This window comes from Rhinoderma darwinii, chromosome 1 (assembly GCF_050947455.1).
Source record: "Rhinoderma darwinii isolate aRhiDar2 chromosome 1, aRhiDar2.hap1, whole genome shotgun sequence".
Taxonomy (NCBI): Eukaryota; Metazoa; Chordata; class Amphibia; order Anura; family Rhinodermatidae; genus Rhinoderma; species Rhinoderma darwinii.
Genome location: NC_134687.1, coordinates 652,164,037 through 652,181,334, shown reverse-complemented (window position 1 = coordinate 652,181,334; position 17,298 = coordinate 652,164,037). Strand labels below are relative to the sequence as shown.

General features: G+C 41.1%; 1 protein-coding gene across 1 annotated transcript in view; it reads right to left on the bottom strand.

Annotated features, from left to right (window-relative positions):
• Positions 1 to 7,594: 7,594 nt before the first annotated feature.
• The window catches only part of LOC142662291 (uncharacterized), a 50,754-nt gene continuing 41,050 nt past the window's right edge, over positions 7,595 to 17,298 (bottom strand). Inside the window, exon 5 of the mRNA XM_075840471.1 lies at positions 7,595 to 9,686. Within this exon, the coding sequence (XP_075696586.1) occupies positions 8,215 to 9,686 (1,472 nt within the window). The 3' untranslated portion in view covers positions 7,595 to 8,214. The remainder of the gene's footprint in view (positions 9,687 to 17,298) is intronic.

Below are 17,298 nucleotides of genomic sequence, written 5' to 3'. Positions count from 1 at the left end.
GTAGATTTATATGCACTTTTTCTGTGTAGGTATTTTATCTACATAGTTATATAGTTGCTTCTTCTTTGATATTTTTTTCTACCTGTGCCTTTGGTATGTTAGCATTGGGATGTGTCTTTGAGGTTGGTTTTTCTCTTGTGTTCCTTATGGTATGTTGTCATCTTTACCGTACTGTTATTCCTCTTGATATATGATCCGCCATACATTTTTTAATATATCTGATATTGTTATACCATGTATTGTTATACATTAATAAAGTTATATATTTTCTTATTATCCATGGTATTTATTTTCATACTATATTGGGATGTTATGTCCCTTGCGCTTGTGCGCTCATAGGTTGTTTCCTAGTTTGCTTGGGGTTCCTCCCCTGTTCTGTTGTACCTTGCTTTGAGGTTTGTTGTAGGTTTAATAATATCCTGGGGAGAAATGTCCGTGTTGGGAATACCCCTTTTCTTCCATGTGGTGACGGCTCTGAGAAGATGTTTCTCTCAATGATCAATAAGTGAGGTTCTGTATGTAACACATGATGCTGTCCCCTGTATGATTTCCATATTTTCCTTTCTTCAGAAAGACGTCTGCAGTACTAGTTCCTCCAGTTTTCTCATCTTCTCCTCCACAACGTTCCTTCTCCTGATTGACCCACCAAGGATGGACAAGGACAGGAATGAGATAAGCAGAAGAATATTAAACTTCACCTTGGAGATCATCTACAGTGAAGGAAATAAGTATTTGATCCCTTGCTGATTTTGTAAGTTTGCCCACTGTCAAAGACATGAACAGTCTAGAATTTTTAGGCTAGGTTAATTTTACCAGTGAGAGGTAGATTATATTAAAAGAAAAACAGAAAATTACATTGTCAAAATTATATATATTTATTTGCATTGTGCACAGAGAAATAAGTATTTGATCCCTTTGGCAAACAAGACTTAATTCTTGGTGGCAAAACCCTTGTTGGCAAGCACAGCAGTCAGACGTTTTTTGTAGTTGATGATGAGGTTTGCACACATGTTAGATGGACTTTTGGCCCACTCCTCTTTGCAGATCATCTGTAAATCATTAAGATTTCGAGGCTGTCGCTTGGCAACTCGGATCTTCGGCTCCCTCCATAAGTTTTCGATGGAATTAAGGTCTGGAGACTGGCTAGGCCACTCCATGACCTTAATGTGCTTCTTTTTGAGCCACTCCTTTGTTGCCTTGGCTGTATGTTTCGGGTCATTGTCGTGCTGGAAGACCCAGCCACTAACCATTTTTAATGTCCTGGTGGAGGGAAGGAGGTTGTCACTCAGGATTTGACGGTACATGGCTCCATCCATTCTCCCATTGATGCGGTGAACTAGTCCCGTGCCCTTAGCAGAGAAACACCCCCAAAACATAATGTTTCCACCTCCATGCTTGACAGTGGGGACGGTGTTCTTTGGGTCATAGGCAGCATTTCTCTTCCTTCAAACACGGCGAGTTGAGTTAATGCCAAAGAGCTCAATTTTAGTCTCATCTGACCACAGCACATTCTCCCAATCACTCTCAGAATCATCCAGATGTTCATTTGCAAACTTCAGATGGGCCTGTACATGTGCCTTCTTGAGCAGGGGGACCTTGCGGGCACTGCAGGATTTTAATCCATTACGGTGTAATGTGTTACCAATGGTTTTCTTGGTGACTGTGGTCCCAGCTGCCTTGAGATCATTAACAAATTCCCCCCGTGTAGTTTTCGGCTGAGCTCTCACCCTCCTCAGGATCAAGGATACCCCATGAGGTGAGATTTTGCATGGAGCCCCAGATCGATGTCGATTGACAGTCATTTTGTATGTCTTCCATTTTCTTACTATTGCACCAACAGTTGTCTCCTTCTCACCCAGCGTCTTACTTATGGTTTTGTAGCCCATTCCAGCCTTGTGCAGGTCTATGATCTTGTCCCTGACATCCTTAGAAAGCTCTTTGGTCTTGCCCATGTTGTAGAGGTTAGAGTCAGACTGATTAATGGGGTCTGTGGACAGGAGTCTTTTATACAGGTGACCATTTAAGACAGCTGTCTTTAATGCAGGCACCAAGTTGATTTGGAGCGTGTAACTTGTCTGGAGGAGGCTGAACTCTTAATAGCTGGTAGGGGATCAAATACTTATTTCTCTGTGCACAATGCAAATAAATATATATAATTTTGACTGTGATCTTGTTTTTTTTTATTTTTTATATATATATAATCTATCTCTCACTGGTAAAATTAACCTAGCCTAAAAATTCTAGACTGTTCATGACTTTGACAGTGGGCAAACTTACAAAATCATCAAGGGATCAAATACTTATTTCCTTCACTGTACCTGTTGAGCAGAGAGGTAAACTTTTCTACATTATAGAACAAGTCACACATAGGGAAGGGACAATACGTAATAGGAAGAATCCGGTGTCCAGTATAACAGCGTCCAGACCTTCCAAGTGACGTCAAGAAGCCACCAGCAGAAAAGCTGAAGATCAGCCACCAATATGGTCAGTTATGTGTCATGTCACCAATGCAGCAATAGTAATGTTGTAGAGCAATTAGAATGACAAGGAACCAGGAGGATCAGGATGATAACTATATAGAAACATAGAAGATGACAGCATATGGTCCATTAGTCCCTCCCAATATTATTTCCTTTTTAGTTTTGGCCTCGTTCCATTTTCTCAATGTCATTTTGTAGGTGAGGTCTCCAGTATTACAGATGTGGAGTCACTAGAGCTCTATACAGGGGCGTCACAATCTCCCTCTTTCTACTGAGGGGGGATTACTGTGTTCAGTTCTCTAAGTGTCTCTCTCCATACACAGGAGTACACAATAGTGAAGAAGACATCGGGTGACTGTACGACTCCCATCATCCATAAGTCAGGAGCAGTAGTCAGAGCCCCATCATAGAGCCTCCCCCTCACTCCCGGATACATGAGAAGATCTTAGAACTGATCTACAAGATCTCCCTAAAAAATGTCTGATCCAAAAAATTCATAAAGTATTCACATATTTAGAAAAATACAAATTTTTATTATCCCCTTAGGGAAAATCACCCACTAGGTTACATACAGTTAAAAAAAACAAACAATTAAAACCCCCCCGGATGGGAATGTCCACCATGACCCATAATCATGACCATATAATCATATGCAAAGTATTATGCAGAGAGCAGGAATCTAGAATCTGATCTTCCAAGTTACAAATCACATTAATATCAACAATAAGGTTATTTACCTGTAGTAGACATGATGGCAGATAACAAATTTCCTATCCGAGGAATACCTTTTCTGATCTACAAGATGACTGAGCTGCTGACTGGAGGTGACACTGCTGGGAAATTCTACAGTAACAGCACTGGAGGTGTCTGGGTGATGACTGTATCATTGTGTGTGTCAGGTTCCTATAAGGTGTCAGGATGTCACTGTCTATTTCTCCATGGAGGAGTGGGAGTATCTAGAAGGACACCAGAATCTGTACGAGGAGGTCATGATGGAGAACTACCGGCCGCGCACATCACAAGGTGAGATATAGATATATAATTTATATATTATCATTTTTTTGTTGACGTGTTAATTTTGTCATGTGCAGTATATACAGACATGTGATTCCAGATCTCCGATCACACGTTCCTCGCTTTGCTGCCGTGCTGCACTAGGCAATGGTCACAGATTTGTTTTAGAAGTTTCTATATAACTGAATTTTGTTGTTTCTGCAGCAGGTATACTAATTTTTTCTAACCACAATCAGATGAGTTGGACAATCACAGATATTTCTGCCACCATTTCTCCATGTGTGAACATAGTCTTATATAACCAGTGACTGATCTGCGCTGCTCTTATAATCTCTACATGAGGAGTGTAAGTTCTACCATGTGGGAACAGCAGACATGACAATCATGTGGAGATATAAGAAAGAGTTCAATATCTTCCTTGTAAGACACAATATACAGGGTCAATGGTAGTAATGTAGAATGCGGATCTACGGATCTGTTCGATTGCCCCCCCCCCCCCCGGGGCAGGGAGGTGTTTTCCACTTTATGTAGAATTGGGTCTCTGTCGTGTGATGATTGGTTTTCACCTTCCCTTGGATCTACTGGGATTCGTTATGTATATTAAATACTTACATTTCCCATAATTTAACAATTATAGATCACCTTTTCCTAGAACTTTGTCTTGTTCTGTTCCGGTTATTCCTCCTAGAAATTTATGAATGATTTGACATCTAGATGTTACCAGCGGGGGCGTGTCCATACAGTTTGACAATATCCAATCAGTGCTGTCAATATCAGAAGGTGTAAGGACACGACTCTTTCACAAGGGGAATGGTAACACCCTTTTCTCAATTTAATCTTACATTTTCAGTAGGAATAACAGAGGAACGGCATGGCGCAGAGTTCTGATAAAAGATGCGCCAGAATTGTTGATTCATGGGGAATACAAGTATATACTATACAGACGTGTGAGGAGAGCCGACAAGTCCTCTATAAAGTGTTTTTCTGACAAACTGGGGTTTGTAAGTCTAAAAAGTTTAAACTTAATGGACTTAGTTCTATAGTTAGTGGGTTAAACAAGGTCTATGTAAAATGTCTCTCTCTGTCTATCCCGATCAGCCCTAACATTAAAACCACCTGCCTAATATTGTGTAGGTCGCCCCCGTGCTGCCAAAACAGCTCTGGCCCATGAAGATGTGGCATCTCCATGGTATCCGGCACAAGATGTTAGCAGATCCTTCAAGTCCTGTAAGTTGTGAGGTGCGGCCTCCATGGATCGGACTTGTTTTGGGAGGTTTGTTAAAGAGAACCTTTCACATCCCCATGTGCAGCTGAGTGCAGCATGTAATGGGGAGGGCTGCACAAACTCTGGGCCACTTTACATTTTCTTTCTACCTCCTTCCGTTATTTAGATATCGGTGCCTTTATATTTGGCGCCTGATTGTTCAGGTGGTTATTTAACTGTCAACGGGGTGTGTACTGGCAAGGGGGCGTGTTACTATGGCTGTGACACTGTCCAATCAGATATGGACAGTATTACAGCAAAAGCGAGGAGAGAGCTTGTGTGCGCGCGCACGCTCTCTCACACTTCAGCTTTCAAGATCAGTCTCAGTCTTTTGCCGAACTGGCAACGGGGCGTGTCACTGCTGCGGACAGTGTAAGAGCTGGAGGTGGTGTCTGGTCTTTCTCCGGACACTTCGGTAAAGTTACTTTAGGAGTAAGTGATAGCACAGCGTGATCTTGCTACATTACAGCGCCTATCAGATTAGGTAGGAGATAGGGCACTTATAAACCGGTGATAGCCTCTTTAAGCTAAAAAATAACATACAACATGAAATACTATAATATGCAATGAGTAATCACACTACACCCACATGAGGTTTTGCCTGTGCTCACATGGTTTTTGGCATGGTACCTATAACAAAGAAGATTTTATTTTTTATTATTTCTGTTAAACTACATGCACAAAGTGACACACACACACACACACACACACACACACATACAGTACGGGAAAAAAAAATCCTCCGATATCACATAATAACAGTCTGGACATGCTGGGAGTTGTAGTTCTCTATTATACTCCTCCCTGTAATGTCCTCTGATATTATATAATAACAAAACTTCCCTCAATGCTATAATAAAGAATATCCATCACAGCAAAAAATACAAAATTCTTTATTAAGACACAAAACAGTTGTAAATACCTTTAAAAAGAAGCCATAAAAACAAAATGTACATAAAATAGTACAAAAAGAGGACAGTGTATAATCGTAAGGCAGGACATATATGGTGGCAACATAGGTCAAGATCACGACTCTTCAAACACAAAACGGAGCCTTTAAGACAAAATGGATTCCAAATATCCAAGATGGAGTCCACACAGAATGTACTTATTTAAACATCTGTTAATCACTTTCACATACACTTAATTATAAGAACGCAGTAACAGATGATTTTGGTTTCCTTAGACTTAATTCTTCTTTTGCTTTTCTGCTTCTCATTATTTCACCAGATCAGCTAGAGCAATCTTATCCCTGACGAATAGCCCCATTCTGTCCCTGAAACGCGTTGGAGCTTTATTGTCCCTGCTGATACCCCATACTACTATCTTTTACATTACAGTTTAGTTTTTGAACAATAAACTACACCAGTCAGGGCGTCTCTACAGTACAAGCAATCCTCCATTACTTTAACCCCTTAGCGCTTCAGGAAGCACCGGTAGATCCTGGTGCAGGGGGAGAAGTACGGAGCGCGCTCATGCGCTGAGCACACTCCATATGCTGCGGGTGTCAGCTGCGTTTTACAGCCGAAACCCCGGACTAACAGCCAGGAGCAGCGATTGCGTTGTTCCTGGCTGTTTAACACCTCAAATTCTGCGGTCAATCGCCACCGCAGCATCTGAGGCATTAAAAAGAGAGAGTGGCGGCCCTCTTAGACAGCTCATCGTCCCCCCCACGAGATCAGGGGTGACAATGGTTGTTATGGCAGCCCAGGGGCCTAATGAAGGCCCCCAAGACTGCCTTCACTCTGCCTCTGTTAAGCCCTGCTTGTGGTAGGGAATAACAGATGCCGTGTAAAAATCCTGATATACTACAATAAATTAGTATTGCTGTATATTGTACCAGCGATCTCACGCTCGGTGGTTCAAGTCCCCTAGGGGGACTAATAAAATGTGTAAAAAAGAAGTGGAACAAATTTTAGTAGTGAAAAAAAAAAACAAAAGTTTAAAAAAAAGAACCCTTTTCCCCATCTTTCCTCTAAAGTCACGTAAAAATGTTAAAAAGTAAACATAATTGGTATTGCTGCGTTTGTAAAAGTCTGAACTATTACAATACAGCGTTATTTAATACTCACGGTGAACGCCATAAAAACTAAAAATGTAAAATCGCCAAAGTCAACTTTGCTCCCAAAAAAACAAGTAATAGAAAGTGTTCAAAAAGACATATGTACCAAAAAATGGCACCAATAAAAACTACAGCTCGTCCCGCAAAAAATAAGCCCTCACACCGCTCAATGCATGGAAAAATAAAAAAGTTATGGCTCTCAGAATGTGGTGAATCAAAACAATTTTTGTCAACAGATTATAAGTGGCCTATCTCCTACATAATCGGATCGGCACTATAATGTAGATAACAGCAGTGGTTTTTATTTTGAAAAACAATGATTTTTGAGCAAGTTATGAGTAATTTTAGATTTTGTTTCTTAAAGACCAACTGGGCGTGTTTTTACTTTTGACCAAGTGGGTGTTGTAAAGAAGTGTATGAGGCTGACCAATCAGTGACCAATCAGTGTCATACACTTCTCATTGTTCCAGCCCAGCTTATTTCACTGCACAATCCCACTGTGCTGTGGATCATGCTGGGCTGGAACAATGAGAAGTGTAGGATGCTGATTGGTCACTGATTGGTCAGCCTCATACACTTCTTTACAACACCCACTTGGTCAATAGTAAAAACACGCCCAGTTGGTCTTTAAGAAACTAAATCTAAAATTGCTCATAACTTGCTCAAAAATGATCGTTTTTCAAAATAAAAAACACTGCTGTTATCTACATTACAGCGCCGATCAGATTATGTAGGAGATAGGGCACTTATAATGTGGTGACAGAGCCTCTTTAAACAAAGTTTTTCTATTTTTAAAGTAGTAAAATATATTAAAAAAATCAATATAAATTTGATATCACCGTAATCGTATTTAGCCACACAATAAAGTTAAGTTGTTGTTTATACCACATGGTGAAAGACGTAAAAACTGAACCCAAAAAATAATGGCGGAATCAAGTGGCGAGTTCTCTGGTATCTTAGCTGAGTACCTTCCCTATCTCTACTTTTTAGACGTACTAGCTTGCTTACCTACTGCATGAAATACTTAGTGAGCGAAGTTGTGTGGACTGTAGGACTTTGACAAGGTGAATGATCTCTTTTTCCTGATCCATGGTGTATGACTGTTCCCTGGATGAGCAATTCCTAGAATCTTATTTCTCATATTCTAAACAAGAATATGGTTTCATGTAAATTCTCTGCATTTAAAAAACTTATATCCTTGTAAAATATATTCCACATACAGAGCATCAAAACAGCTTCTCCCCTGTGTGACTTCTCTGATGATCTCTAAGTTTGCCTTTAGTAATAAAACATTTCCCACATTCTGAACATGAATACTTCTCTCCTGTGTGATGTCTCTCATGTACAATAAAACTTTATTTATATGTAAAACATTTCCCACATTCTATACAGAATTATGGCTTCTCTCCTGTGTGACTTTTCCCATGTCTAACAAGACTGGATTTATCTTTAAACCATTTCCTACATTCTGAACATGAATAGTACTTCTCTCCTGTGTGACTTCTCTTATGGTCTCTAAGTTTGCCTTTAGTAATAAAACATTCCCCACATTCTGAACATGAATATGGCTTCTCCCCTGTGTGATTTCTCTGATGATCCCTTAGTTTACCTTTAGTAATAAAACATTTCCTACATTCTGAACACGAATACTTCTCTCCTGTGTGACTTCTCTCATGTTTAGCAAGATTAAATTTTTGTGTAAAACATTTCCCACATTCGGAACATGAATACGGCTTCTCACCTGTGTGACTTCTCTCATGTACAGCAAGATTTGATTTATATGTAAAACATTTCCCACATTCTGAACATGAATACGGCTTCTCTCCTGTGTGAATTCTCTCATGCATAACAAGACGTGATTTATATGGAAAACATTTCCCACATTCTGAACATGAATACGGATTATCTCCTGTGTGACTTCTCTCATGTACAGTAAGATGTGATTTTTGCGTAAAACATCTCCCACATTCTGAACATGAATATGGCGTCTCTCCTGTGTGACTTCTCTCATGTATAACAAGATGTGATTTATCTTTAAAACATTTCCCACATTCTGAACATGAATATGGCGTCTCTCCTGTGTGACTTCTCTCATGTATAACAAGATGTGATTTATCTTTAAAACATTTCCCGCATTCTGAACATGAATACGGTTTCTTTCCTGTGTGAATTCTCTCATGTATAACAAGATGTGATTTATCTGTAAAACATTTCCCGCATTCTGAACACGGATACGGCTTTTCTCCTGTGTGATTTCTCTCATGTATAACAAGATGTGATTTTTGTGTAAAACATTTATCACATTCTGAACATGAATATGGCTTCTCTCCTGTGTGACTTCTCTCATGTAGAACAAGATGTGCTTTATATGTAAAACATTTCGTACATTCTGAACATGAATACGGCTTCTCCCCTGTGTGAATTCTCTCATGTACAGCAAGATAAAATTTTCCTGTAAAACATTTCCCACATTCTGAACATGAATATGGCTTCTCTCCTGTGTGAATTCTCTCATGTCTAACAAGACCTGATTTATATGTAAAACATTTCTCACATTCTGAACATGAATATGACTTCTCCCCTGTGTGAATTCTGTGTGTTAAAAGACCTGAGATTTTTGTGAACTGTTTACCACATTGAAACTTTTTATTGCCTTTCTGAGCTGTACTTGTGGTAACAATCTGTGATTGGTCAGGAGAAGGTTCCTCATGATTAGGGGAAATATATGATAGATCTGTACTGTGTAGTCCTGGATGTACATTAAGGGTAATGAGGTTTTCTCCTGAAGACTGCTGCATATCTTCATCTTCTACTTTATAATTTATCGATAGCATGAAGTTTCCCTCAGACTTCTTACTGGAGTTTTCTGTTAGGATTAGGATGAATTTCATTAGCTTTTTTTTTAAACCACAAAGCAGACAAAATTTATAACATTCATTTCAGACTGCCTCAAAAATGCATTTGTGTTTCAGAGGTTTTTTTTTATTTTTTAAATCAAAGCCAGAAATGGATCAAGCAGGAAGGAGAAGTATAAGTAATTTGTTTTGATTCTACTTCTGGCTTTGGCTTAAAAAAAAAACTTTGATTACAAAATAAAATATATTGATGGACTTCCAGTGGGCGGGACATCCAGGATGGCCGCGTTTTAACTTGGCTCCTGCACCACGCTGCAGCATCTAGTCTCCGGATCAGGCATCCTAGGCTTTTGAGACATGAGACACGAGACACGACTACACCCCGGAGACAGCCTTACACTGCTGCGGGAGCTCATTATTTACGCACCGAAGTCGTGAGAGCGCTCTTAGAGGGTCGGTGCCGTTACCCGCTATCTTGAGCGACAGGCCGCGGGATCCAGGGCAGGGCCGAATTCCCTAACACGCTACAAGGGAGGTGACGCAAACGACTGCCGGCGAAAGGGTGGAGAGAGGTAAGGGTCCCTTCTAGCACTGCTCCCCTCAGCATAGTAGGATGATTTGCAGTACTTGACCGCTGACGACTTCTCACACATTCCCGCAAGACCGACCAGGACACCTCACTGGTATCTGACACTACATCACCGCCTGGATACGGATAAGTACTCTGCACTGCTACCCTACTTGCCTCACTGTATGACAACATATCGATGTGGTTTGCTTTAATATGAGACACCTTATCTATGTGACTTGGGGAGAATAACGTTCCTTAAAAACTACTGTTCCCTGCGTGTGAATTGGAAACCCTTAGATATGACTTACAACTTACTGCAGAAATTGCACAGTGTCTGACACCATTTAGTGAATGATTTGTAGATTTCACTACATCCTTGTAACTTTGAATCTCGACACTGAAGTGCACTATACTCTTATGTGCGAACTGACATCCATTGACTGTTTATACTGAGAATACTATTATATGCACAGGATACTGTACTACCTCTGGTAATCACTACCGACTGGATCATCGCGCTCCCTTTTACTACACAGATATTGGGAAAACTGCCTTCCTCCATATTCTAACTAGATGATCACAACTAGAGGACGCTTATTCCACAAATGAGGCAATAGAAATATGTACATGGGGATTGTGCTCTCTTGATGTAACCTATTTTGCATTTATAACTCCGCCTCTCCCTTGAATTTAAAACGGTCCGCTGGGACCTTGCTATGGACAGATATCTAACTACAAAATCATCTGGCAGAAAGTTGCGAGCTGACCAAAGATCAGGAACGGAGGTTACCATGCCACAAAAAATGCATAAACAAAAGCTGCAGGCCAAACACGACAAGGCCACTTCCAAAACATCCAATACTAAGAGTAAAGTTTCACCTGATGAAATATCCAACACGGCGGATCTTTTTTTCAGGAGATGACATCACTTCTCCAAACCTCTCTCCTAGTTCTAGTCCCCCAGGACCTTCTAATAGGGATGATATTCAAGCATCCTTGCTGGCTGATAAAGTATAACAACTATTGATACCATTGTTTGACAAACATCTCGAAGTGCTCCATGCCTCAATAAATTCCGCACTATCTTAAATTACTAATAACGCGCAGAGAATAGTGGAATTGGAAACTCGGGTACAAGGGACGGAACAAACTATTGCCCACCTTGAAACCACTCTACAACGCAGCCAGACACTGGAGGTGGCACTCCGAGACAAGGTGGAAGACTTGTAAAACTGACATCGTCAAAACAATCTGCGCTTCGTTGGCATCCCAGAGAGTGTAGGAGGGGAATATCTTTTAGACGATCTCACTAAGGAACTGCCAGCGGCTCTGAAGCTGGAGACACTGAGTGACCCGCTGACAATTGAAAGAGCGCATCGAATTAGCCCCCTGGATGCCAACAGGGGCAACGGAAGTAGCAGACCACGTCAGGTTATCACAAAATATCTAAATTGGTCGGTAAAAGAGAGAATTCTGAGGGCATATAGACAGCAAAGGGAGTTGCGGATTCAGGGTAACCAAATCTTAATGTTCCAAGATTTTTCAGCTGCAGTATCGCAAAAGAGAAAGACTTTTGTACCCATCTGTAAAGAGCTAGAAGAACACCACGAAATTTCAACTAATATACCCGGCCAAGCCGAGAATAAAAGATGGAACAAGATCACTAACGTTCGACAATCCTTTGGTTGCCAGGCAACACCTTCACATGGAAGATGGCGGAGAATAGCAAATCATAATTAGGGGGAGAGACAGTCCCCACTTTAGCACATTCCTTTAAAAACTTGTTGAATTGCAGATGTACTGTGTACTAATGCCTGAACTGTTGGATTGTTTTTTTGTTTATTGTTTGGAGCCAGCCAAGCTCTCTTTTCTTAACCTTGCTTATATTTCTGATGACATATGATCTACACCAAAGCCCTCATATGCCACTTGGGGTTCAGCTGTTCCGGCGGCTCGCTGGGACCGAATGGGACCGCGTCATAACGAATGACCTTACCGAGATGCCATGGTTAACACCACACAGATGAGTACAAACACTGATACATATCGCACTCCCTCGGGTATAAAATTCTATTAGTGGAATGTAGAAGGACTCAATACTCCCATAAAATGGAAAAAGGTTCTTACACATATTAAAAGATCATCTCCTGATATTATTTTTCTTCAAGAAACACATTGGAGGCAAGACCACTCGGGTACATTAAAAGCCCCCTGGTTGGAAACATGTTATACAGCTTCCCACAGCTCCTCCTCTAGGGGAGTAGCCATTCTATTACGGAAGGGTCTGACACATGTGGTGGAGGACACTATCGAAGATCCTCAGGGTCGGTATCTTATACTCCGAGTCCAAATAGATAACATAGCATATATCTTGGTTAATCTGTATGCCCCGAACCATGATGAACACATTTTTTATACGGATCTTCTGCAGCTCTTACTACCCCATAACACCCATAACCTCATTATAGGGGGAGATTTTAATGGGGTACAGGACATTCATCTGGACAAAACTACTCAAGGTCCACAACTAATTTCTACCACTTCCTCCCTTGCCCACTTTAAGGAGCAACTGGGTTTGTGCGATCCTTGGAGGATCACAAACTTAAGCTCGCGGGAATACAGATGCCATTCTGCGGCACATGACACATTTCCTCATATTGAATATTTTTTGATATCCACTACACTCTTTACACACCATCTCGTATCCCGAATTAACCCAATAACCATTTCAGATCATGCACCTATACATATGTCTCTCCGGATAGCCATACCTCGACAGAGAACTATGTTCTGGAGGTTCCCATCATACCTGGTAGATTCAGAGGACTTTAAATCCTATGTAAAGATACAATGGACTAACTACCTGGATGATAATATGGAACACCTGGGAGACGCACCTTTGTTCTGGGCAATGGCAAAAGTCGTAATGCGAGGTCACATAATATGCTACATACCACATAGGATAAAAATACAACGGGAACAATTCAGCAAACTACATACGTCTTTGCGGTCAACCAAGTTAATATATGCTCAGGACCCAACCCCTCAAGCTCAACAAATATACCTAACAGCGAAACATCTCCTAGACACTTTTGTACAAACGAACGCACAATGGCAGGTCAAACACACACAGAATAGATTCTATAGATGGGGAAATAAGGCAGGATCTTTACTAGCCACTATGGCAAAGGAAAAGAAACCATACAAACCCATCCTGACACTGCGTGATCCTCAGAGAGCTTAACCTCTGATCCGGACAAAATAGTGCAAATCTTCCAGGACTACTTTGAAGATTTATATCAAGCTGCCACAGCGGACCCCTTAAAAATTAGATCTTTCCTTCACACTTCCTGACAGAGGAACAGCAAAATATGTTAGATTCTGTTATACAAGAGGAGGAAGTCCGTGATGTAATTAAGGCATCTGTAAATGGTAAAACGCCAGGGCTGGATGAATTCTCAGCTGAATTTTATAAAATGCTGTCTCCAGAAATAATTCGAACTTTAACTAACCTATATAATTCCGCTTATACACAGACAGTTCTGTCAGACTACTTTACGGACACAATTACACATTGCACTATTCTCTCGGAAACTTATTTTTAAAAAACATTTCAGCAGGCGAGATTATGCTAATTTTGCCCACTCACCTGCTGAAAGACTGACTTTTGATGCTCTTGTATCTCTCTTGGATGAACAAGATGCAGATACTGACAAAATTACCCATGCATCTGTGCCGCCGCTCTCAGCAATTCCCCCCTTTCTTCGTTTGTCCTCCAATTTACATATTTTTCAAAATAGTCAAGCGTGATTTGGAACGAATGCCGTATAATGGGTTGGCCTATAATCTTAATTACAACCAAAGACAGGCTATTAGAGTACTTAGTGACCTTAAAGAGATTGTGATAAAACCAGCAGACAAGGGGGGGGAATGTTGTGATCTGGTCAGCAAAAATGTATGAAGGTGAGGCCTTTTGGCAGTTGAATATGTCACACTGCTATCGCCATCTATCCTGTGACCCCACTTCATCCTTTAAGAGAGAACTTCACACTTTACTACAAAGAGCTGTGGATGAGTGAATCATTAGCCCTAAACTCAGAGAGGGTTTGGTAGTTGATTTCCCAATTGTACCAACCTTATATTTGTAACCAAAAGGTCCACAAGAATCCCACCAATCCCCCGGACCGTCCTATCGTCTCAGGCATTGGTGGTCTCTGTGAGAACATCTGCAGATTTATTGATTTTATTCTCCAGAAATGTGTGGAGACATTACCTTCATTTATAAAGGACACAACTGATGTGTTGCGACGTCTTGATGGTTTACATCTTGATGATGACAGGCTTCTAGTGACATGCGACGTGGAGTCCATGTACACGTCTATTTGTCATGAGTCATGACCATGGGGTACGAGCGCCTAAATATTTTTTTTACAAATGACAAATTATGATTCCGATCTTATTGAATTTGTGATATCTTTGTTGGATTTTTCTCTCACACATAACTGTTTAACATTCAAGGATCGCTTCTTCCTGCAGCTCCAAGGTACGGCAATGGGGGCGACTTGTGCTCCCTCCTATGCCAATTTGTTCCTGGGGCTGTGGGAGAGAGAAACTGTCCTTAACACTTCTGGTCATGACACTATACTCCCCTTTGGTCAAGATATATAGATGATATCTTGTTTGATTTCAACAAGTTTTGATTTCAACAAGTTTTATTGAGATTTTACAATAAAAAAAAAAATAGATAAATATAAATCTTTTACGCAAAAGATTAATAAGCAACAAGTATCAAATGATACAGCAATGAATCAGAACAGGTATCACAGAGTCTCAGAAAAATTTACAATAACAAATAATAATCATAAGTAGTAAAAGGAGAGAGGGGGAGGAAAAGGGGGAAGGGAAATCTGAAGGGGTATAGGAATGGGTCGGTCAGAGGTCTAGAAAAAGATCACAATTCAGTAATCGTGGTGATGGGTAGATTCGGGTAGGCGTAACTGATCCAGGGCCACCAAAGTTTCTCAAACCTAGTAATCTTGTCAAGAAAAATGCTCGTGAGCTTTTCGTTAATAAATATGTGATCCATTCTGGATTTGACATCTGCAAAAGTAACCAAGCGTTTTTTTTCCAGGAGCGAGCAATAGTCATTTTGGCGGCTAGAAGAATGTAGGAAAATAGCTAGATTGTGCATATGTAAACTCAGTGCATTTGAGATGAAGGAGAGCTAACTTGGGATCCTTACGGCAAATTATACCAAATAAGCTCTGGATGAGGCCAAAAACTCTGCTCCAGAATCTAGTGAGCTTAGGACGGGACCACCATATGTGGAGCATGTCGCCGGGTGAGGGGCAACCACAGAAGCAGGAGGCAAAATAAGTAGGAAATGCATGTGCAAATCGGCTAGGGACCAAGTACCACCGCATCATGACCTTATAGGCAGACTCCATAATAGTCGTGTGGAGAAGTGTGAAACTGTGCTCCAAATAGCACGCCAATCTGCTGGTTCAATCGTTGTCCCCAAATCCCGTTGCCATCTATCAACATATGTATGAGTAGTTGGGGTTGGATTACTGAGAAGCCATTTATATAGTATGGATATTACACCCCTAGAGGCTGGGCATGTGTCACAGATTCTCTCGAACTGAGAATAAGAATCAGATTCAGCTTTATTGCTGAGGAGAGAATGAATCCAGTTCTTGAGCTGCAGATATCGAAACAACTCACCACTGGGGACCTGTCTAGAGGTCTGAAAATCACAGAACGAGAGAATCTGAGAATGAGTGGGTGAGAGAAGGCGATGAACCCTAAGTACCGTATTTTTCGGACGCACCTGACCATAACACGCACCCAGGTTTTAGACAACCGAAAATAGGAAAAAAATTATTTGTTAAGAAATTATTTATTCGGTTTCACCACATTTTGAGAGCCAAAACTTTTTTGATATTTTTTTTATCGATTGAGCGGTGTGAGGGCTTATTTTGTTGCGGGACAAAATTATTTTACTTTTTACATTGTGCTTGGGGAAAAATGGGAAAAGGTTTTTTTTTTTACACTCCTAAAAATGTATCTAACATTTTTTTTAATTTTTTTTACACATTTTATTCGTTTCCCTAGGGGACTTGAACCAGCGGCCACTTGGTTACATGTGGAGTTACTGAAACAGCGTAACTACGCTGTTTCCCTAACTCCCACAGTAGTGAATGGCAGTTATGGAAGCAGCATAGCATGCAAACTACGCTGTTTCCGTAACTACTGTTCAGTTTTATGCGAGTTACGCTGTTTCAGTAACTCCACAAGTAATCAAGTGGCCGGTAGAGCACAGAAAGCTAGAACTGGGTTTAGGGGGCCCCGTTCTAGAGATAGGTGCGGGTCCCAGAGGTGGGACCCGCATCTACCTGACATTTATGACATATCCTGTGGATATGTCATAAATGTCCTTCATAGAAAAACCCCTATAAATGCCACGGTCACTATTGACCATGGCATTTAACTAGTTAAAGGGGTTTGCCATAAAACACATGTATCCCCCTATCCACAGAATAGGGGTTACATGTGAGATCGCTGGGGATCCAACCGCTGGGACCCACAGCAATAAGAACAGGGGAGCGAAAGTCACCCAAAGAGCTACATGAGAAGCCTGGACTTCCGGGTTCTGTGTCCGGCTTATCTGTTCTGCAGCTCCATAGAGATCAATGGAGAGCCGCTCGCACACGTGCACAAGAATCTCATTGATCTCTATGAAGCTGCTGGACACAGAACGCAGAAGTCACAGCTTCTCATGCAGCGCTCTTGGTGACTTTCGGTCCCCGTTCTCCTTATCAAACACACATGTATCCCCTATGCTGTGGATAGGGTATACATGTGTTTTATGGCACAACCCCTTTAAACTGCCAGGAACAGCGAAATTGCTGTTCCTGGCCGTTATAGCAGTGTGTCAAAAGCGGACACCTGCAGTGTATGGAGCGGGCTCAGTGCGTGAGCCCGCTCCATACATCAAATCCCTCCAGCTCCATGATGTACCGGCACGTCATGGGTTTCAATGAGTAGGGGAT